The sequence below is a fragment of the Hetaerina americana genome, unplaced genomic scaffold, assembly GCF_022747635.1.
Source record: "Hetaerina americana unplaced genomic scaffold, ioHetAmer1.1.p SCAF_11, whole genome shotgun sequence".
NCBI lineage: Eukaryota > Metazoa > Arthropoda > Insecta > Odonata > Calopterygidae > Hetaerina > Hetaerina americana.
The window spans coordinates 38,168,495-38,193,202 of NW_027286181.1; the positions used below are offsets into that span (position 1 = coordinate 38,168,495).

Genomic DNA, 24,708 nt, shown 5'->3' on the forward strand with positions numbered 1-24,708 from the left:
CTAATTCACGCGCCGGACCCATACTGTCTTTAAAACGTGCCAATGCGTAGCGCAGTTATAAGGCGTATCATAATAACAGATTTCGACAAAATTGTAGATTAAATTGCTCTCGTTTTCCTAATTTATTTTTACCAACTGGAAAAGGAGGCAATAGACGTTTCGATACATGATTATCTTATTATATTCATCATTTATGAAATGTCAGAACAGCGTTTGGGATGAAATATTGATCATCGGTGGAACTTGTTTTGCGTGGCGCCTGCGCTGAATTTCTTCCTCCTACACTTCCTATCAGTGATTTGTAGGGCACAACGTAAGTAAGACGATCCTTTGTCACTGTATTTAACTTAAAAATCTTTAAAAAACTTTCCAATCGCAAAACAACAGTAATTTTATCTATTTAATGTGTAAAGACTACCACAATTTTCACTTCACTTCTCGTAGATGATCTGTGAGACAGAAACTAAATGATGGTACATTCAAAAAGAAAACACTATTTTGTAGACATATTCCAAAGAAACTGCGGGAGATGCCGCAACAGTAACTTTTAACGGAGTCATCCGCTAATTTGTGTTTCAATGCAACAATTTCCGAGTGTAAAAATCATTCGCCTTAACTGGGATGGATCCCAGTCAAGGCGAATGATTTTTATGCTCTGAAATTGTTGCATCGAGACCATTTCGTAGAGAAGATTATGTGAACGAGTAAATTAGGAATTAGAAAGACATTTTTAAAAGAAGAAATATCGTGAATGTGATTTGCGGGTGATGTAAGGAGCATTGATTCAATAAAGAAAATGAGTATATGGAAATAAAAATAAATGAAGAACAAAAATTCCCAATGAAAAGCCGTAACGTAGCCCATTAGGAATCAAATTTTATTTACGGAGTTGAGCTAGTAAATCTACTAGTATGAAGGGTGATGACCCTCGCTGAGTTTGTTGAACCGAGAGCTCTTTGATCAATCGATTCTGTATTTCTTGACAAATAATAAAACCACAAGAGAGAAAAACTTAAAAGCTACAATAATCACAAATAAAATATGAGCTTCACCGTGAATGTCTATTATACCGGCCACCATTTTACTTCAAAGTTATGTCATATTTTTCACACACAATTGCCTGCAGCCAAATATTGAACCTTTTCAAATACGAGCGTTTAATTTAATGTTTGATTGACACGATTTCTTTCATAGTTAATCCTCAAACATCGTTTTGTTATCTTTGAAGTTACGTGGTTTCCTCATCTCGCGTAAAACCTTTTACTCTATTGAAAGTATGAGCAATGTTTGTCATCGGTTTTGCGAGGAAAATTTTACGCTAATTTTTTTGTAAAGAAGAGACAAGGGTATCAGAATGCCTCGATATTTTTAGATGAAAAATGAACGGCACAATCATTTAAAAATAAATATTTGTGATGCTGAATGAATAGACGTACCGTTTTGCTGATAGCTAAGGGCTATAAGCAAGACCGTTAGTAATTGTAACTGATTGCGATATACTCTATACACTTTGACAATAATTTGCTATACATTTTAACTTCCTAATAAATGAATCTTTTAACCCTGTTTACTAGGCCATGTGCCGGTTAATAACTCTTAATAGTACAGAACCGCCAGCATTCGAAATCAATAAATAAGTAAAAGCCTGCATGACTTTACTACCGATAATTAATATGTATGACCAACGAATCATAAAATAATTACCCATATGGGCTATTTCCTCCATACTATTGGAGGAAAAATCCGTTTTCATCTTTCCCGAGGACAGCTTTATACGGGGACTGTAAATCGATGAAGGCCGAAAGCAATAACGGAATGCAGAATGCAACATGAGCCTTGTAATATAAAGGGAAAAATTTTCACGTTTAAGCAAAATACTAATTATTATTCCGAGACCTATAAATGAAGTAACATTTATCCAACTATACATGAAAATATTTATATATTACTTTATAAATGGTATCAAGAGAGTCTTTTCCTTGGTCATCGAGGTCATTTACAGAAGATTTGAATTCTATTATACCTTTTATTGAACGAAACAATAAAAACAGAAGGAGGGGTAGTAAATTTCATATTACGATTGACCGTAAAACGAAGGATACCAAATCAGTTATAATTTCTAGGATGATTCCATTTACTGTATCGCCATACGCAACGCTTTATAAGCCCTTCGTTTTAATTAAATTTTGGCTACGAGAATCTTTTTTACATTACATTTGATAAAATTTTAAAATTATTTAGAATACCTTTTGCCACGTATGAAACGTCAAGAAGATTAACTCAGACAAAAGGATTATTCTCCGAGCGTCGAATTTTATCATGCCCTAACAATAAATACAATAACTGCGCTCAGCAAATTTACCTGAGCCCTGCACCACGTACCAAACTTGGACGGCTGGGGACTCAGTAGAATATAGTTCAAATGGTTCCATAAAAGCAGCTCATCTTTTCTGCTTAACCCGGCTATAGCCAAGTTGAGTATCAACAACCTTTTAGTCGGTAAAAGACTCTCCATTCTCGGGATTTTACCGCGTAGGTTGTTTTTCTGACAACAGTTTCGCCCGTGTTCCAACGAGCGTCTTCGGGTCACTTCGACCTGAAGACGCTCGTTGTCAGAAAAACAACCTACACGGTGACATCCCGAGAATGGAGAGTCTTTCATCTGAACGCCACGAAAATCTACGAGCTCTTTTAGTCGGTAATTTTCACCTACTATGACAAATCCTCATCTCCGATCCATACGCTCTAAAATGTCGAACAAGATAATTCGATTTCCCATTTCGGATAGGGATAAAAATTGAGCCTCAGTGGAAGTGCACTTCAAACGCCAAAATTTAAATCAGTGGACTAATTTGAAAATGAGGTGTTCTTTATTCCCATATAACCGTCTTTTACTTCGGATTAATAGTCATCAGTTCCGGCTACAAAATTACGGTGAAAAGAGAGCCTGTTAGCTTCGGTGATTATTAAGAGTTAAAAGCTTAATCAATGAATAATGAATTCCATGAAAGCTGGTAATATGTGGCCCACTGGTTGAAATACTAGCTCTTTATAAGGGAAAACTCGACTGACCACAAAAAAAATTCATTCATCTCTACCTCTAGGGAAAGTTGCAGGACCGTTAAGACTTTACGTTAGAATTCACATTATAAACGTTACACTACTGACTGAATTGCTCTCTGCATATAAATTCATCATTACTGTAATAAACTTGAATTTTTAGCAGTTATTTTAAATTATTACTATTTCTGACAGCGATCTTATTTTTTAAAAAATCTTCCAATTATATTGGGCCATCATTAAATTAGCTTTTTAGAATGCAGTTTAATGCTTTCATAACATCAAATACACATATTTGCATTCATTTATAATTATCAGTGCTTCTAATCGTCTATAATATTAATCAATTTAATGACCTATAAATTCAGTAAATAACAGATAAATATGTACATGACGTATAACTGCTTAAAAGGTTTCATACAATTAACTCACAACTGGTTCTCCGTATTTTTACCTTAAAAGTTTCAAAAGATACTTTCATTAAACGATAATAAGATAGTTCCAACATTACTGATAAAATAACAGTGATTGTAGAATGTTCAAAAATTCGTAATCAATTGCGAAATTGATCCCTCTAATTAAAATGAAAATAACTAGTTTGCCTACAAAAAACACTGGATTTATATTTTTAAATTAATTATGTTATTTCATTGAGTATGAACATTTGTAGAAAGATTTTTAAAGGTATTTTGAATGCAATGATACTTTTAAATGCTTAAATTTCACTCATAACAACCTACAAGTAATACAGTAATACCTATATTCCATAATTTTCGTCACTTTTTGGGGTAGAATGGCGTCCTGAACGTTCGGAGTCTTCAACATTTTTTATACCCTCCAGGAACAATTTTTGCCTCACAAAAACACCCTTTTTACCCATGCTGTCATCCAAATAAGCTGCCTTGAGCATGTGATGAGTCTCTTTCCCGGTTTTTCCCAGTTTCACGGAAAATTTGATGGCGTAGCGCTGTTCCAATAACCGGTTCATGACGGAGCGTTAGGATGTCACGTTTTAGAGGTTTTCTAAACAAACGCAAAGGCTTGGAGCCAACTGCCACCGACCTCCAGTCTTTTCTGATACTACCCTTCCTCGAACCCAGCCAATCGTCCGTCCATGCAAGAAAAAATGAGTACTACTAATATTGGGACAGACCTCGTATATTTATTATGTCGGATTTCAAAAGTATTAAAAAAAACTTCAGAAGAATATGTTTAGGTTTTTAAAATAAATGCTCCTTTCCCCCTTTCCGTCATAGAGATTAAATTAATCTATTCATTCACATTACTGAGTGCGTCATCTACTGCCGGAATAAAATTTCACGAGTGTTTTAATATAGTTTTTAACATAGTTATCCCAAAATTTTATTATCAGAGGAAGCGAAAAATATACTCTTTGATCGATCAGGAACTTAAGTATGTTTTTCACAGTCGAAAAAAGTATTTGATTAAGTAAAATTTCAGTTTCGCTTCTACTACTCTTGATTACCTATATAGCCATTTACTCAAGTTTTTAATCACAAAATTGACGAAAATTCGCCTCAAAAGAATTATGTTTTTGGTTACATTCAATGTGTAACATTTTACAGGTTATGCCTCCCTCAAAGCTGTTAGAATAATAATTTTTGTCTGAATTAGGAGAAGCCCTCGAATTTTAAGTTGGATATAGATAAGAGAGTGTTTCGTAATTCCATCAAAAATAACAATTATAATGCAATTAATAAAACTTTGAACGACTGATATGATCGTTCACAGTTGTGGCAGGATGTTTTTGGTGCTTTACGCATAGGTTTTGGTGTTTTTGCTTTCAAATATCGAAGCATTCAATTATGACGGTGAAGATGGAAATATTATTCAAGGACGCCGGGTGTTTATAGCTATTCAAAATTAATACAAATATTAGTGAGCATGGGGACTTGCTGATATTTGATGCGATGAATCACCAGTAGGAAATCCTGTCAAGGAATGATTCCACCGCCTACAGAAAACACCAAAAGAATTGAGGCTGAAGCAATTCACGCATTAATATTAACAAAGGTGGAATCAAACAAAAGAATTAGAGGTACATCTATTAAAGATTGAACGATGAGAAAAAACTATGGGAAGAGGTCAATGAATGGAAAATTAACAGGAACATTTTTTTAAGCAGGTTCGGAGAAAATATTTGCAAAAATTAAGGAGAGAACGCTTATATTAATTGTCATAAGAAAACTTTTATGGTCAACTTAACAAACTAAGAAATCAGGGAAGTACTTTCTTTTTCAACCTCAATCCTATTCCTCACTTTGAATCCACTGTGAAAAGCACATTAGAACAATCAAAGCAAACCTAATATTTATACATTGGGTTTTAAATACGAAAAATGTACATTAAACTCGATAACTCTTGAGCAATTTAGCTGCGGCATTCGATGCCCTAGGACATTATAACGAAAGCTCCAGTCGACTGAACACATGTATAACGGAGACATGAAAAATAATGAATAGTGAATGCATTTCAAGGACGGGAATTTGGCGAACGAGAAAATATGAGCGGGAAAGATTGAGTGGTGGAATTGTTGACTTTTACTAAAATTGGGGCAGAGTAGAAATTTTGGGACATTCTTTAGGCGTGTCAATGATAGTTTACTCTTTATTCTCCTTTATATTTGAAAGAATATATTATTTTTCAACAAATAAGTTATTGTTTTATAATATGAGGCGGATATAAAAAACAGTTACTCGAATTAACCATTACTCCAATAGTAACAGTGAGACAAAACACTGCTCATTGGTGATTGTTTGGAAAACAGTATATTTGAGCTTTACTTTAATTCATTTTTCGGGGAATAGAAAGATTAACTTAAATGATACCATCCAAATCCATTTGAGATAAACCCACAAATTGAATATTCGAAAAAATATCTAGATTATTCGTCATATGAGTCATTTTAAAATTGCGCTCAAGAGAATCACAGAAATAAATTCTTGTTTTAAAATTACCTGAGTAATAAAGCACTTAAGAAAATAAACATGGACGGAAGCCCATGAATGAAGGATTCAAATCATTAGGTCAGCGGGCATGTGTCAGTGGATGGGCTTGCGGTGAAAATTTCTAATTCGAAATAGGTGTTTCATTTAACCTATTCTGGCGACGCGACGGGTCAAGCATCCCAAAACTGGAAGTGTCCCGGTTAAACCGGTACATATTGACACTTTAGTTAAAACCGATAAACGTTTGTTTGGATTTTTATAACCTTATTCTGTAATTACTTCGTTTTTAAATCAGGTTTTATGCAAATTAAAACTGACCCCATGGACATAACTTCGTGGAACTTACGAATGTTATGTAACTTTGACTTACTGCTCTCAATTTCACTTTTAACAATTTTATCAGCAATGCCTGAAAAGGACGATAATGTTGAAACCAGTTAGGGTAATTAAAATTATTAAGACGGAATTGAAAGTAATTTTACAGTTTTATGTATCATTCCCTAATCAACGAAATGTTTACTTAGAATTTGAACACAATATATTCTCATGAACATGAGAAACGTGCTCATCAACATTTTCTTACTCAAGCTAGAATTATATCTTCAAATATAAAATGAGTTTTATTGAGGATTCCGGACGAGATTAAAGTTGCCTGAGAACACATTCTCGTGGCTTCCTCGCCGTCTGTGAAAATTAAAAAGTGAATACCGTGAGAATATCCCTGCTCGCTCTAGTTATATACGGACCAAACTTGAGCTCATTAATGTGAGAGCGTTAAGAAATGAGAACGATCTTCAGCCCTTCACCAGCAAGTGCAAAGTCCTTTTTTATTAGCTACCTTTTATAATTTGCGGGGAATATTAGGAATGGAAATGTATGGAAAAGTATATCCGCTGCTGGTCAAAGTCCGTGATTTTATGGTTAATGCCTTTCATATTTATTATATACAAATACAGCCTTCTACTTAAAATATTTTTGCAATGGGTTTTGCATGTATTATTGCGCTTAAGTCTTAAAACACATTTTTTAAATGTTTAATAGTATGTTTATTAATAATTTTGAGGACCTCTCACATTTAATTTTTACTTGTCCACCATGCATCAGTATCATAAATAATGCTTCAATACTCAAGTCTTAGAAAATTTTGTTTCATGCGTCTTTGCTACCTAACTCTGGGGAAACAATGTAACTCTAAATACAATTGTGAACGTAATTCAAAATAGCCCATAGTTAATTGTGAAAACATATTGCAGCTCTGTTAATAACCGCTGAATCTCATAATTAAAAATAATTGTGAAAGAGTAAGACTTAATTCGTCATGGGATAATTGTGCACTTGAGAAAAATCAGAAAATGCATTTATCGATGATTATCCTTCTCAGAGCAGCAAACAAAACGAGTCTATATTATTTTTGTATAAGGGTTTCCCACCGACAGAACATCAGACCACGCATTGTAAAGATTTGGAAAAAAAAATTAAAAGAAAGAGCGTGTTGCAACGAGTTAAAAGGAAGGAGAACTCTTCCCCACACCAAGAATACCTTCCCAACCCCGTGAAATTACCCGAAAAACGGACTATTTCTTTTTATTTCGGGCCTTGTAACAATGCTTCCGCGCTCCCTTCTCCTGTTATTCCAGAATGACCGGCCCCGCCCACCATGACCACGGCTCGCCCAATCCTCTCTACTCCTCCCCCACCTCCACACCTAAGCAGCCGATGTCCGATCTCCCAGCAGCAGCCTCAAGTTCTCACCGGGAAAGAGCAGGGAAGTTGGCCCATTCCCCTTCCCCCTGCTCGGAATCTTTTGGTGCCCAAATACTCTAGTCTTTTTTTTTCTTTATGGAACCCCGTTTTTTATCCGTGGCAATGCCATTCATGATGGGAGAAGAAGTGGGCCCTTGGAACGAGGCGCGGGAGGCGATATGCTACCTATATAAAAGGGACGAGGCGAGATGCCATATAGTCAGTCTTGAGTTGTTTCAGTGCAGAGTAGAAGCAGAATCTTGAAAGCAGGAAAGGTGTGATACTATCTTTGAACTTAATAACTCTTACTTTTCAAATTGCCTGACTATCTCTCACCGTTACTTATTGCAGAACCATATTTTTTTCCAGTAAAATGGGCGATTATTTACAGCTACGTTAACTAAGAGAACTGCTCATTTTCATTTCGGGAATAAAGTTGTATACTAAAGAAATCTATTTTGCACATTGTTAAAAAGTTCTATTTTGCAAAATGGCTGTGTGTCATATTTTAAAATGCTTGGTAAATTTAAAATGGTGCACGAATAGCTCATGAAATAAAATCTAGGCTTTAGACGAATACCATGTAAGTAAGCGCAAAATGTCATGGTAGTAGCGCTTTTCTCAGAAGACATTTTGTCACGGTTTGTGGCTTTTTAAAAAGCTGAATTACCAACTAAATTCACGAAATCATAATAACTTCACTGATGTAATATTAAATAATGGATGTTAAGGTGGAATATGAATTTTTAAATGAAAAAAATCAGACGTCGGAGAAACTTTTTTGGAGAATTCGATTACTGTCTCAATAAGAGATTTAACTGTCTCTTATTTAAGGCGTATGTGTTTCTTCTTTTTGAATGCACTCGTGAATACGTCGTGAAAGTAATAACCAGTGTTGAGAAACTCTAGGAGAGGAAGTAGATGGGAATTTCCGTCACAATTCACACGATAAAACCGGCTGCGTCACAATGGGAAAGAACAAACGAGTATTCCTGAAATGAATTATAAGTCAAGTTTTTTACTCTTCGCTAGAGCCGATATTACCGCGTAACACTTTTCAGCTGGTCATCCCCTTTTATCTTCCTCTGTTTTTCAATGACATAGGTTGGCGAGGCTTCCTTACTCTTCTATGAAAATTTTAAAAATTTTTTCTAAATCCACAGATGATTGCCCACTTCGCCATTGTTGCTATGGCTTTGGCTATCAGCCATGCCTTCCCTCAGCATGGATACGCGGGGTACGGAGGATACGCTGGATACGGAGGATATGGAGGTTACGGGGGATACGCTGGCTACGGAGGACATGCCGTCGTCGCAGCTCCCCAAGCCGCTCATGCCGTTGACTACTACGTGAGTGTAGCCACTGATCGGAAGCTTCTACTCATCCGATGATCATTAACAAAATACTTTCTTTGAAACACTACACTTTAAGTCCTTAAAAAAATAGGGAAAATACATTTGTACACGTAATTGACTTATTAATAATTCACTAAACTGAAACCAGATTTTAGAACTACAGTATATACTAGACATTCTCATTTTTTGACTTTCCTAATTAAATCTCAATTGATTCAAGAAATGCTTATTATGCAGAACGACAAGGATCCATGGTTAAATGAAATAATGCCCTCTTACTGTTTTAGTTAATGTATTCATCGATTTCCAAAATAAGGAAATAACCAATTTTGAAGTCTTGATGGATACTTTAAGTCAAATTAAATAGTTTGACGATTGAATTAAAGCGTCTCCTGATAAGGAGCGTTTAATAAATTTAAAGCTTCATCTTTTCTCAGTACCTACAAATATTCTGCTAAATTGTGTGCATGTGATTACATTTCAATAACAAAAAAATATCAAAAATTGAATTTAACCAAACCTTCCATCCAACGGTTGTAATTTTACAAGGTCTGAACTATAGAATATAGATAATATCTATAGGTTTGCCAGAGTGGGGGTGATATTATGACGCCAGACAAAGTGTATCATAAATAGCAAGTGTTACACCTTGCTGCCGTCAATATGCGCCGTATAAGCGCAATCCACGAAATTCTCCTTTTCATTTCAACTACCTACGTGCTTTCGGTGAGGTCCATGACTGCAGTGAAAATCCCGTCTCAGATGGCTAAGCTTACGGCGGTACGAAGAGTTACCGCCTCGCCTTCTCACTGGAATACGAAGCAGCTCATTAAGTGGCCAGCTCCCTCGTCAATTTATCTGCCCGAGTCTCTGTCGCTTTCATTTCCATTAGATCTTCCTGAAAGAAGCTTTTCGGGCAAGTTTTTTTTTAACACCAGACGTTTAGAGAAACAGCTGACGGGGCTACTCTTTGGCTTGAGAGACCATCCTCATCTCACGCATGACTCTTTCATTCCTTCACTATAGTGGAGACGAACTCCTAGACGAGCTTCGCATATGCATTCGGAAAGATATTAGGTCAGGATTATCCCAATTGATTCTTAAATTCCATTTATTCATTATTCAAAGTGTTAAATACCGAAAGTCAAGCAAGTCTTGTCAAACGGGGAATTCTGGGCTATATTAATAAATTAAATTCGCGATTTCTGAGAATAGATCGTTCAGACCCTGCCAAGCATTAATTATCTTGTTTTGGTAAATATGTCCTAAATATGAAAAATAACGAACTAAAAACAGTGTTGACAAGGGATCTATTTTTAACTCAAGCCGAACACATGCATCTCATTGAAATCACCGCATCCCCTTTCTCATTTGAAAATGCATGAGATATAGTAAAATCATGAAGGGAATCATAAAAAAATTAAAGTGTACTAGTTTAAAATTTTTAATCAATAACTTTTTCTTCCAGGAAAAAATGTATTATTTTCCATTTAGTAGGCTTAGTATTGGCACGTTTTTAGGCATCGTTATAATAAAATTTACAAATTGTATTTTGATTATTTGCTAGCTCTCGAAAAAAATGAACACGTATTCTTAAAATAACGAAATTCAGAGTTTCTCTAGGAATTAATTAAATATTCGGTTGAACGAAAAACCCCGTATACTTTATTTTAGTCGGTATATTTCTGCGTATAGTATTTATTATATATGAGGTTATATATACAAAATAATTTTATAATTACTTGGAAATTTCACGCTTTTACTGTTGATTATAGCTCACAGTTTTTAAGCTTGATTTACCTTCCTGCGGTAAAAATGACCTTTTCCGTGTTGTCACTGCCAACCCTGTAGGAGCATTAAAACGCTTAATTTCAAGCAGTCAACTCTGACTCTAACCTCCAGGCCCACCCTAAGTACCACTTCGAATATGCTGTCGCCGACCACCACACCGGAGACATCAAGAGCCAGCACGAGGAGCGCGACGGAGACGTAGTCAAGGGATCCTACAGCCTCCACGAACCCGACGGCACCGTCCGCACCGTTGAGTACACCGCCGACGACCACAACGGATTCAACGCGGTCGTCCACAAGAGCGGTCACGCTGCCCACCCACAGGTCGTGCACCAGCCCATCGCGCACCAACCCTACATCAACCACTACTAAATATGCATCCAAGTCATGGCGGCGCCGATTTAGGTCGCCCCTTCATCGTGTATATGCCAAAAATCACATCATCCCCGCAAACTGGAAGGACATCCTACTTCCCAAAGACACTCCTCTCCCTCCCATTCAAGTACTTTGCAACTCGTGTATTTTATCACTCGAGTGGTGTGGCCTTATTCGGTAAGGATGAACGCAGCTCAACCCACACAGGCACCCGAGGTCGATTTTCAGGGTGGAACTTTCTCTGCGGATCTGGATTTTCCTCCTCAAGCTACAATGCTGAAACCCTCCAGCTTACTAGTTATTTTGAAGAATGGATCCTTACGTCGATTAAATTTCACGGGGGTCCCCACCTCAGTGAATTCATCACTGTATATAATGCATTACATGCGTGAGCTATTTGCTCAATTGTACAAAATAAAGTAAGTTAAAATAATCTCCAGTCAATCATTTAAACACGACCTTTGTTTGAGACCAATCCAAGTGGTTGTGGACTTAGGATTACTTAACCTCAAACTACATGTATGGCAAAAATCACCGGTAAGTATTATTAGGAAGATATAGATAGTTTCGTTAATAAATCCGTTGTTAGTGACAAGTCGAGCACTAATATCTCCTACTACTAAACTATGTCACTTGTCTCATGACATTACAATCTCGAGAACACTTAAAGAGTAAATAATAATTTAAAGATACTTATATTAGTAGATAAACCATGTGTTAATTCTTTATCCCGAAGTTTTTTGTCTATCATTACAACTACACTTATAATTTTTCTTTTAAAAATAGAGTTACTGGCTCGATTGCATCTTGAAATTGTTTTTCGTCTCGATGATTTAAGTAAACCCGCTGTAAACCAATTTGAATGGTTTCCCAGTTCAGGCGAATTATTATTTTATTCTTCTATAATCTCGGGTTTTAAGACATGTTTATTATTCAAACCTAGTGGGATATATTATGGTGGAAGATAGTTGTACTGCTGATCCTAAATAAAAATAGGGTTAAATAGTCCAGTAAAATTTGTATAATAACCCATAAAAAGTGTTATTACCATTTCAGGCTCTTCACATATTCATAAACGATTGAAAATTACAATTATTAAATGATAATTGGAGTTTAAACAACTTTTATCATTTATTTTTATATATCAATGAAAACAAATTGCATTTGTGCAATGAGCACATTCTGCAGAAGCTAAATAGGCTTGACTGAATACTTAAAAGTAGTAATTTTGAGTGGATACTGCTAAAGGAATAAGCACAAGAAGGAATTTAAAGCGAAAGACTAAAGTTACATATAATGAATAGCTTTACGTCTGAATTTGAGGTTAAAATGCCATTTGGTTTCTAGAAAAGGGCATAACTCAATTGATCCAGAATGACGCTATTGATTATATGATTATAATAATGATGGAACTATGTATAATTTTATTATTTTTAACCATTGCAAACATTCAGATGTTTAAGAATAGCAACGATGGATCACGAACATAAGCAATATATCGTATTATAATATGTATATCGATCCACATTTGTAAGAATTTTTGACTTATTATTCAAAATGAAGACGACAAATTTTACAACTATTAGTAATAGCCTATCAATTAGGTTAGGTTTTTGGTGAAAAGCCGGGACTAAACACCTCTGTGCTCATATGCCCAAACTGAAGTGACATTAACAATAATTCATTCTTTAGCTCTTAAACCTTCTTATCTCCCTGAATTTAATCCAAAACGCCACTTCTTTTCCTCCCTCTCCCTTGCCTTTCCAGAAATTTCGAAAAAGGACTTCGCCGCTTGTTTTGAATAGTGGAAGAGACGCTCGGATATATTTTGAGGTTTCAAAAGGAGTAATTTGACCTCAAATGAGGACTAATGCATCATAGTTCTACGCAGGTATTTTTCTCAAAATATTGAAGGGCTGGATCCTTCCCAAACAGACGCATATCCAACCGCATGATGTGATGCTTAAGTTTCAATAACTTAAGGATTGGCATAATAAAAAGTTATTAAGCCTTACTCAAATAACGATACTACGACCTGACATCAAAATAAGGGATTCCGCTGCAGAAATGCTTAGTTCCACTTATCCCATATTCGGTCATATTCTTTATATGGGGGATCATCATATGGACGGTAGCGAAAAGGGAGATAATGGAATGGGCAACTTTATTTGCAATAGAACCACAGAAATGGATTTTCGATAAGAGCAAGTGAAACTGAAACACAGCAAGTGACATATAAAAAATAATATTCATTGATTTAATCGCATTGGCTATTTTACAGTTTTATAAAATAATAAGTTCTCCAGCTTACTTTACAAAACTCGTAATTTGTCAATCATTCTCAAATATTTGTCTACAATGCGCACATTTCCGGTAAATGCTCCTCTGGATTTCTTAGGAATGCTTCCAATTGTAGATCTTTTTATAATTAGGCATTGCTAAAAGAAAAGTTATTTTTTTTAAAGCAGGACAGTATTTAACAAACATTATTACGCAATAGTGAAAAAAGACAGAAAATAGCTATTGATTTTGGGGCAACTTCCGAATGTTGTAATAAGTTTAACATAACACTGAGTCAGAGGCAATGCAGGGATAAGTGTGATACAGGTCCAGGATTTCTTTATGCAAAATTTTATATTTAATTTTTAGTGAATAAATTTACGACACTATAGGCACCAAAATCAAGCATTGAAATCAGTGAACGTTTATTCTGCAACGCAAAATGTAAAATCCAATGTTTTGACTGTTACGTGTGCGATATTGGTAATAAATAACGGCATTAGATCCCTCTTTCCAACTGTTCCGGATTGGAAACATTCTGCGTTTTATGTTTCGCAAATAATTTTTATTCTTTTTTTAGGATAATGCGATTGTTATTTAATGTTCAGCATTAACACAGTTTGTCTGGTTAAGCGTTTTTGACTGATACCAAATATTAGCTGTCACGATTTAGTCCCACTAAATTTGGTGTAATTTCATTTTCCTTATTGATTTAAATGCTATTACGAATAATTGCAATGATTTCATAAATATTTGAACAGAAGGAATGAATCGAATTGGAAGAAGATCAGGTTGTCCGGTTAAAAATACGAACTTTGTGTGAGGCATGTGTATCGTATTTTTCTAGGCTCAGCTCTTTACACAGCTTACATAGATATGTTTGAGTATAACCTTAGCCGTTGGAGCTTTGAAAAAATCAAGAGTAACTAATACTAATCGATAATTTTGCAGGTAAGTGACATGTGTCCCCATGATGTACATTCTAGGTACGTAAGGAAGAATTGATGAATGGAAGATTAAATGAGAAAGGTGACTTGATGAAGGTGGAGGTGGCACTTGCCTTGGTTCCGGAATCCAACGAGGCAAAGAGAAAGGAGAAAACACTTGATCTCTTTAGACACACCGTGTCACCCGAATTCGAGTTGAGATAACACTTCGCTGCCCAAAAGATTTTACGCAACAATCCTGATCGTAACACTCAAAAGCAAGTCATCACGAATACTTTCAGATTCCCATGTCACCACTGTCACTGATTAATCTATCCTCTGGCTATAAAATCTATTATAAGCTTGTGTCCATTTCGAGTAGATTCAGCTAACCAATCCAGTTGCCTGAATTTAAGGATTGTACTAAAGATAGAGATAACAGGGTGAAGAATGACCTCATTCTGTAGAGTTTTCTTCTACAGCTAAAAAGTTAAGTTACTTTTTAAGCAAAACCTTCAACCTGCGTACTCGTTAGAGTATGGTTTTGTTTCAAACAAAATTATAAGGATGATGACGATGAATTATGCCACCTATTTTTCACTGCCACCTTTGATGCAAAAATATGCCAGTAATCTATAACAGGGGCGTTTGGGTGGTTTGAGTGTGAAAATCACCACTTTCTTTAGGATGGAGTTTAACCTGTTATTGTCTTTGTTGATTGAATTGAAGCAATCGATACGATTGTTATTCTATTGTTCGAAGTAGTGATACGCCAAATCTCAGTTCTATCTCTTCTCGACTATTCTCCATGTACTCTCTAAGCCTAGTAGTATTAGATTATAATTCATCATATTTATGGGAGCTGGAAAAGGATCTGATGACTTAAAACTATGGTACGAAATATTGTTTTTTAAATGAGTGTGAATACTAGAATGCATATTTTATACGCCTTACTATGGTATCTATATCCTGGATATTAAGCAATTGGTTATATCGGCATTCAAAGTTGGTGCATACAAGCTGCCGCACCCGCCCTACAGCCCGGACTTGGCACCACCGGACTTCTTTCTGTTCCCGAAGATAAAGAGGAGTTTGAAAGGAACGCGATACGGGACTCTTTGGACGCCGTCAAAGAGGCCGTGACGACGTGTCTTTGAGAGGTTCCCGATGATACCTTCGCGGGAGCGTTCCAGGAATGGGAACGCCGCTGGAACAAGTGTATCGACTCACAAGGGTCCTATTTTGAGGAATATTAGCTTAAGATATGTAAAAGTGTAATAAATTTTTTTTCCTGAGCTCAGTACACTTATTTTCCGGACGAACCCTGTACTTTACTTAAAGCATCGTTTTAGGAATGACAGAGATTTCTCTGTGTTTTGCTACTTCCTCAGGAATTAAAATTTCCAAGGGAGTTAGGTGTCTGATGTGGACAGTAGCTCTATGATAAATAATTATTCATTAACTTTTGTATCGCATTGATTTTCAAATATTCGATCAACTCATATCTTCTTTAAGACGAAGTTTAAGTTAAGTTAAGGTTAAGAAGAATTTTATTTTTGTCAATACCAACAAATGCTTTTCTTTATTCTTTATCGTTTGACTTCTTTTGCTAAATTTATACTTTAAAAATAAAAAGATTAATATTAAATAAAATTCTACAGCAAGCCAAAATTGGTCAGGCATATACTAGTATAAAGGAATGTAAGCGCCAGATTGTATTGAATGTTCTAAGCCTCACTCGAAATAAGTAAAGGGAATAAACTAAAATGGCGTGTTTATGAAAAATTTTTATAAAAAAAGGCTTATAGGGACGTGCATTCAATAAAATGTCATTGCAACCACCAATGTAGGTAGCGTGGAGTAGTCATTTTAAACTACACATTTGCTCTTAGATATCATGGAGTTGATTATACAAATTGATTCGTCACAATATGAAACTACTTTTGTTATATCTATCATAAGAATCTAATAAACTGTACTCGGACACGAAATTTATAGGATGGCTTAGTATCATATGACTGCCAGGGGAATAAAAGGTTCCTGAAAAAATTGCGAGTCAAACTTTCATGTGTCTGAGGATTTCTTCGTGACGAAATTCGAATGTAACTTCCATAAATTGATTCCAGACTACGCTATTGGAAAGATGGGGATTTTTCCGCTATACTTTTAAAAAGTTTCTCTTTAGCTGGTGACCTCACACGTACCAATTCGTTTAAAGGAAGTAATCGCGTTGGAAACAATATTTCCTTAACATGGCGAACCGACAGATCACTGTAAAAGTTCAAACACCCTCATATATGGTAACCCTAATTTTCTCGAAGGAAGTGAACTTTTTCGGCGATTTGATGGATTAAATAGATAAAAGGACGAATGCTTTCACCAAGAACATTGCAATTACGACAAAGGTTAAAATACTGAAATCATATTCAGAATTAAAATTAAATCTATTATCAGCGTTTTAGTTATTTAAACTTTTCTAAATATAAGTAGAAACACTTTAATGACACGAAAAATATGTATTTTAATTTATTAAAATTTTCAGAAATGAATCGGTATCCGTAACACGCTGCTGAAATTTTGATACCAGTATTTTATTGGTAATTAATTTTTTGGGTTGAGTGCGGAAATTTATAAAATACTGATTCAAATACTTTAATTTAGTTTTAATTTTATTTTAATCAAAGTCCGATATTATAGGGTTTTTACGCTTAAATATTATTGAATAATGAGTAACTAAAAACTCAAGAATATAATCTACACTGTTATGTATTCTCTTCACATGTACGTTAATGTGCACGTTAAATGAATAAGGATCACCTGAAGAAAAAATATGAGAAAAATACTTTCTTTCCGGTTGTATGGACCACGAAATGAGCAATCACTTCCGCATTCATAAATACTATTGTAGATACTTATTGTTATCCCTAAGAAAGAGATTCAAAATAAATATAACATTTCTAATTTCTTATCAACTATTTTTTTTTGAGAAATATATCGCAAGTTGGTAAATTATTTCGGAAAAGTATCATATGTTTATTGAGGTACGAAGTATTTTCAATAATATGAGACACCGCTATTTTTCTAATTTAGGTAACGGACAGAATTCGACGTCGACCAACTAGTCATCGGACAAAATAAGTCTCTTCGGGAAGTAAGACATGGGGGGGAACTCGTTGGATAACTCAAGAATCAAGGAAATCCAGTATCGGAGATGGATTTTGTTTTGAAATGCGTGCATATCACCGCGTGAAATTATATCAGCCTCGGAATTTATAGCCTAAATGCCATTTTTTCCCTAGACGCTAATTTTTTTATAGTCTACCAAAACCAAAACAAGACAAGAGATTTTAAACTTTATCAAAAAAGCATAAGGAGCTTAATTTATAAATTATTAGAATTTCAAAAGCACTCCATATAAAATAGAAATATATCGATATGACATCTGGCAATATTATACGCATACACATACTTCCAGCGATCAAAAACAGAAAAGTATGAACAAAGATCAATACAGTATATCACAGCAGGATTAGAGATACAAAGAACTAGGCTCGATTAAAAATCCTGAAATAGAAAAAATAACTTATAATCGCACGGAAACGGGAATATCACACTATATTTAGAGGCTAAATGTTTCATAAAATCATGAAAGTTTTATCAAAGAAATATACATATTGTAAAAGAATAAACCGAATAAATTATATCTATGTTTAAATAATGAGTATCTCGAATAAAACAGAACCGAAAAAAAATTAGAATTAATCAACAGTAGTGATGAGGAAAAATGGACGTTATTAGCTCAGAATAAGGTCAAATTAAAACTGAGTAAATCCACATGAAACATGTGGATTTACAAAGTTTTATTTTGGCAATAATAATCATGGAAATTTCCCAAAAAGGTACGGCTAAAATGACTAGTTATAATATCAATTTTAAAATGATATTTAATAAATTAATATTATAATTTACAGCGAACACTAGCCTGAGACGGCACAAAAACTATTGCTTCAAAAATGTTTTCACAAATACCTATACTTGGCATATGTCAAACTGAGAACTCACAGTGAATTGCCATTTGCATTGAGACTTCGCATAAATGACATTATTTTGCAATTCCAATCCGACAAGAGATATACCAAGAAGAGGTGTGAAGATATCGCAAAAGTGTCGCAGATTATTTACGATTACATATAAAAAAATTTGTGAAGATGTAATTGCCCATCAACTGTAACTAGCTAACACCACTCCTACATTCAATGGCGGAAATAAAAAAGCTATATAAATTATTGTACAAGCTCCCAAAACTCACTGAGCTGTAAAATTCCGAAGAAAAACCAAAAAAGAGCAAGCGAGCCGAAGAAGCATTAAAACCGGACAGTATAAAAAAGTCATTCAACCTTTTTTTTCTTGAAAGGGTTTCCATTCAAGAAGACAGAGGAAAGAAAAAGAAAAAATAACAAACACATTGGAAACCACCTTCATATTTTGTTTATATAGATGACACAAAGCGAAGTTTAAAAGTTATTTAATGAGTGCAGTGCAAAACGCACTCTACAATAAATTATACCCTGCCATTGTGCTTATATAGTACTATTTTGGTAAGGTATTCATAAGGTATGCATTGTTCTTATTGTACTTACATTGGGTACTTATACGATATTCTTTGATGAATTTTGCCCGAAAAAATCGAAAAATATTATTTTCATACTATGGTTAAAAAATACATATTTTAGCAACTGTTTTAGTATATGACATTTTTTAGGCGTTCTCTATTTGTGAGATCCCTTAACAGTCATAATCTATATCATATCCCCAATAAAGATTTTGAAAATAAGACCATTTCATAAAACCTTAAAGCTTTTTATTAAATAATAATCCATAATATTGGAAATGGGTAGATATGTTGCGGATTTTACGAATCATATCATTTAAATCTCATAGACTATATTAGTAGTTACCTGGATTAATAACTTTCTCTCTGACTTCCAACCAATGGTGGTAGTGAATGGTTTTAGTATGAGTACAAGTAATTCCTTGCATGCCTCAGAAAAGTTAATCATGGCCTTAACCAATCCTTTCCTCCTATACAATAACTTTAAAAAAAACAAAAGGCTGCAGTAGATGCTACCATACATTTTAAAATAATTTCTATACAACATAATGGAAATAGTGGTAGGTTAAATTTTTTGATACAGGGCTCTAAAACCCCGCAAACAATATGCAAATTATTCAAACAAACTATTTAAATAGTACCAACGAAGTACTTTCATTTGATTTAACACATTACCATAATTCATAGAATGATGCCCAGACAATAGCAATCGCGAAAATCTATTACGTGATTGAACACTGTCTTAGGTATTCTTGTCAGAGTCGACTGTTCAATATACAGGGTACCATCATCAAAAAGAGCCAAAGTTGAAAAAACCGAACATTAGGCATGTAGTATAGGAAAGAAACAGCGAAAGATATTGAGCAGTTAAAATCATGTGTCGTTATATATTCCTCTCTAACATACCGTATGACTGGCAGATATGCATGAGATTTTTTTTATATCTCACCATTAACGATTGCAGCAAAAGTAGGGCGAAACTCCAATAAAAATAAATTAACTTCCTTAATATGATTTTTCCCTTCCCCTTGGCTACTGCGTTAAAAATCCCTGCCAGATGCCCTCGTAGCACGGCGTGTTGTTGAGTATTTCTATTTGCGAGTATAACTAGTTTTTCCCTTTCGATAAATTTCTTTTAATTCTATTTTCAATTCCTCTTTGCGTTGGTTTTCAGCCATCAATGCAGTAATTCAAAAGTAACTTCCCTAATTTGATGGGTTTTCTAATTTATAACCGTTTTTACAAGAGGACATCTGCAGGATTCTAAAACAATATAACAATGAGAAGTAAAAGTCAGAAATTCCGATCAATTAAGACATTTCCTGATAAAGCAAAATAGGGCGTATAGACTGAATTTTTTACACTGCCTCCCAATGTCCAAACAATCGTTGAAACTACTCCTTCAAATCCGTGAACTGAATCACGCAGGCAATTAAGACAAAAAAGGAAGTGAATGAGTTAAAGATATTGGGACGTCGAAAGCCGTGACCAAAGGGAGAATTCCAGACAGCGATCCGGGCAGGCAGACTGAAGGCTTCTGATAGCAATAATGACGGTATAAAAAATACGTATGTAGTTTCAGACGTGATATTGTGGAATTTGAACATAATAATGAATAAATTATTGCACTTTTCCATTAAATCAGATATCTAATGGGATTAACATTTGTTCTTTATTAGGCTAGTATAAAAAGGAACGAATATGTAAATATGTAAGGCAATCAAGATTAATTCCACATTTTTGAATGTGAATTAGTGGTCAGAGACTGTCCACAACTATAATGAGTGCCTAAACTATAAAAATTAACCTTTCCATATACTGGGGTCGGGATAGTTCCATGATGGGAATTCTATCAGGTAAAATCTTTAAGCTTTCTTGCTTGACCGGAATTGTGGGAAGTAAGAATACTGGACATACTATAACTTCGGATACGGGACGAGGTTCGTGGAACCCGAAAAAATATGTGCAATCGTATTTTTTTTTCTCTTTGAAAGACTGAGAGGGACGAGGGCTTTCAACCGCTAATAATCGTGGGAGATGTGAGTTGTGAGGTTAAGTAGGCATTGCATATCCCGGAAGATGCCATTCCAAACGAGAAGTAACAGGCCAAACGCCAGGCACTTACGAAATAATGATGACTCATCAGTCATTTTAATATGCTAAATCATCTGCACAAGTGTTTACCACTCAATAACTAACCATCAAGGAAATAGTTTAGTTTTCAAATTTTAAGAAATTTCACTGTGTATTTGTGCGACAGAATAATAAAAGACCGAGCCGTCGTTCTATTAGGGCCATTTCCGTTTTTCATTTGTTTACTTTGGGAATCTTATTTCGGATAACACAAGAAATATTTCTTTCATTTCTTTTGCTCATTGCTCTTATTTAAGGGTTGGATACGTAATTTATCCAAAACGACGTATGTTTAACTTCCTTGTAAAAGTTTATCCATTGGTATTCTTCCTACGGAACACTTCCTAAATAGATTATATCGCGTCTAACTTCTAAAAATTAGGGCGGGAAAATTCAAATTAGGAAATCAATATCACAAATTAGATGCTTAGGAAGGGAGTGTAAGATTCTTGATTTTCACTGCATATCTTCCATTGAGAACATAATAGAAGTGAATGGGGGTACATTATCTTAAATCAAATCGGGGAAAAAACCAGACTACATTCACTTTTATAACACGGCAGAAGAATTTAAAATGTTTAAAATATCGGGTGATGGTTCGTAAAAAAACCAAGAAATCAAGGTGTCAATTAGTGCATTTGCAAGAAATACTTACAACTTCTACTCGTTCTTTCAGTATGCAAAACTCTATAGGTGTGTGACTTTTTGATACATCTTTCCTGTGCCCATGACTCTAGAGTATGTATTCATTCAATCCTTAGATTAATTTTTTTGCATTCTGCTTCACCATTATGTTAATGCATCAGGAGTTTTGAAAAATTCCTCTATAGATTCCATTACTCAGAGAAGATTGAAATAATCTCTCCAGCGAAAGTAACATTCATCACCGGATCTGAAATTTTTCCCCTTATCCTCCATATTAGGGTTTTCGTCATTAATGTGCGAAAGAAGAGTTCTTTAAACGACAACATTTTTTATGAGGAATCACTCCATTACTTAAAAATCTCAAGGTATTAGCACATTTTGCTTCCATTTAACATTGAACATTTACTCAAGAAGACGAGGTGAGAATTAGGTTACCTTATTTGTAGATATTTTCTAAACGGTGATTTCTAACTTTTCTAATCCCTTTGAAAGGTACACATAACAATCGAAAGAGAACAAATAAATGAAACTCCAGTGAAAGGCGAGGTTTGAAAGTTTTTCTGATGAAAATTTACCAGAATTATTTCACAAGTTTAAAAGCAATGCTTTATTTCGAATGAAGTCATTCCAAGTAAATGTACATTTATCTCGTTTGAATTATTAATAGCAACTCACTAACGTGACAGGACAAGATAAGCCTGGATGGAAATAAATAAAGTGAATACTGTTTTCCCATTGTAGATTTTGCCGGACACCTCTTTTGATAGAATTTTTATACTCCCGGTATTCTAGGGGTTTAAGAGTTACGAACCACAGCGCCATTGCTATTGGCATATACAGGAGTTATATTTGGGTCAAATTTCTTTTTGGTGCTTTTTCGAAAAGTACTAGAATGTAGGAGTGAAGGTGAGTGAGGAATTTCATTCTGTAAACGCTTACGTGTAAGGAACCGGGACATTTTAAATTAAGTTTTCAGAATGGAAAAGCGATGGGAGTCGTAAAATCATGTCACCAATGATTGTAAAACGTCCATTAGAAGACTCTAGAGCCTTAATTAAATTCATTAACTCGTTCCTTTTACGCTATTTCCTTCCATAACGGATCAGTTGACAGTAATAAATTTGGACTGGCACGCTGCTCCGTTCCAAGGCTAATTGAAAAGTCGAGATTTCGTAGACAGAAATGGCGAGAGGAATCATAAAATGAGGAATTTCCAATTGAAAAGGAATTTTCTTTTCAACACAGCTCAGTTTCATTTTAGCCTCATTAGAGCTTAATATTCCTTCCTGCCTGCGCAATATTACTAAAATGACACCGGACAAGAATACACCTAGTTTTTTTCGTCCTCACAGATGGAAAACGTTTGAATAAATAATTTACGATTACAATATTTGATCACATTCAATTAACCCTAGCTAAATTAAACGCATTCTGCCGAGGGCATTCTAATTTTGGAAACCATAAATTCATAATGAGTTTTCTTTTCGTTAAGAATGAAATATATTTTTGATTACCTAAAAAGAAAGGCTTTTAGTAACACCTTATTAAAACGTTAGCGGTGTTCTTACAAAATATCATTATTAATATAAAAGATACATAATTTAATTTTTTTAGTAGATAAGGGCTGCCATTACAATGAATCGTATTGCTACACTGATATTTGGCACGAATATCAGTTTTCGGTTCAAATCAATATGAATGTCATCGGGCTTTTTTTCTTCAAAAAGGTGCCGATTCCAGCGGAGATAATATACGAGATATTAACACCCACTGATATGAATTGAAACAGTTATTAAAATAGCATCATTTTTTCAATTATGCTGACTTATTAGAATTCACTGATGTGCATTACAATTTTATCCGCCGTTAACATAGAGTTACATTAATGGATCACTCTATATCCTCGTAAACAATCAAGAAAACATAATTCCAAGTTACTAAAGATATAATTTAAAATTATGATTCTATTATACAATATCATTGATTATTAATAATTCATTGATTAATTGACAGTTGGCCGAACCTAAAATTCCTCTCTGGAAAGTAACGAAATAATTTTTGCAGGGATCTCGATACGAATAAACTCTGCTTGCTACAAAGACTCAGATGAGCAAACAAACCGTACGACTGTAAAAACGTTATGTGAATGCATCTATTCATTTGATGTGGGCTCAAGTACATACTTATTATCAACTGGAAATAATAAGAAAAAATGATTTGTTTACTCTGCTTTCATATTTCCTCGTTAGTTCTTCGTATTTAGGTACGTTTCATATCCGCAAATACACATTAGTTCGGATCGTCTGATAACGATTTAGATTCCTTGTCAAATGTATTTCAAATACTCTTAACGATATCATTAGTCTTCAAATCATGTCCTATTTCCTCTTTAACCGTCTAAATCCTTAATGAATATTATATCTCCAAGTTGAACCTCACTTATAACAGTGTAGTAGTTATCCATTTCCGATCACAAGTGTTTTATGGCTGGCTATTATTGTTCAAAAATTAATGGAACTTGAATCAAGGTACCACATGCAAAGGCTTTATGATGAATTTTCCAAACTTAAAGGATACCGTTATAAGTCAAGTTTATATTTGAGAATTGAACTGCTAAAATGAACTGCTTCAACACTAAGGCAAAATAGTTTTGAACATATTTACTGCAATAATCATAACGTACTTTGAGAGACGTGATGCTTTGAAATACAATGTAAATGAGAGTGGAGAAACATGGCCACCGATTAGAAATTAAATATCAATGTAGCCCATGATTTCTTAATTTAATAGAACGAGCAGAGGCACAGTCTACTCGAAAG

General features: G+C 34.6%; 1 protein-coding gene across 1 annotated transcript in view; it reads left to right on the forward strand.

Annotated features, from left to right (window-relative positions):
* Positions 1–7,686: 7,686 nt before the first annotated feature.
* LOC139701135 (adult-specific cuticular protein ACP-20-like) overlaps positions 7,687–24,708 on the forward strand; it is a 34,995-nt gene continuing 17,973 nt past the window's right edge. Inside the window, exons 1-3 of the mRNA XM_071599712.1 lie at positions 7,687–7,836; positions 8,936–9,121; positions 11,030–11,242. Coding sequence (XP_071455813.1) covers positions 7,687–7,836; positions 8,936–9,121; positions 11,030–11,242 — 549 coding nt within the window. The remainder of the gene's footprint in view (positions 7,837–8,935; positions 9,122–11,029; positions 11,243–24,708) is intronic.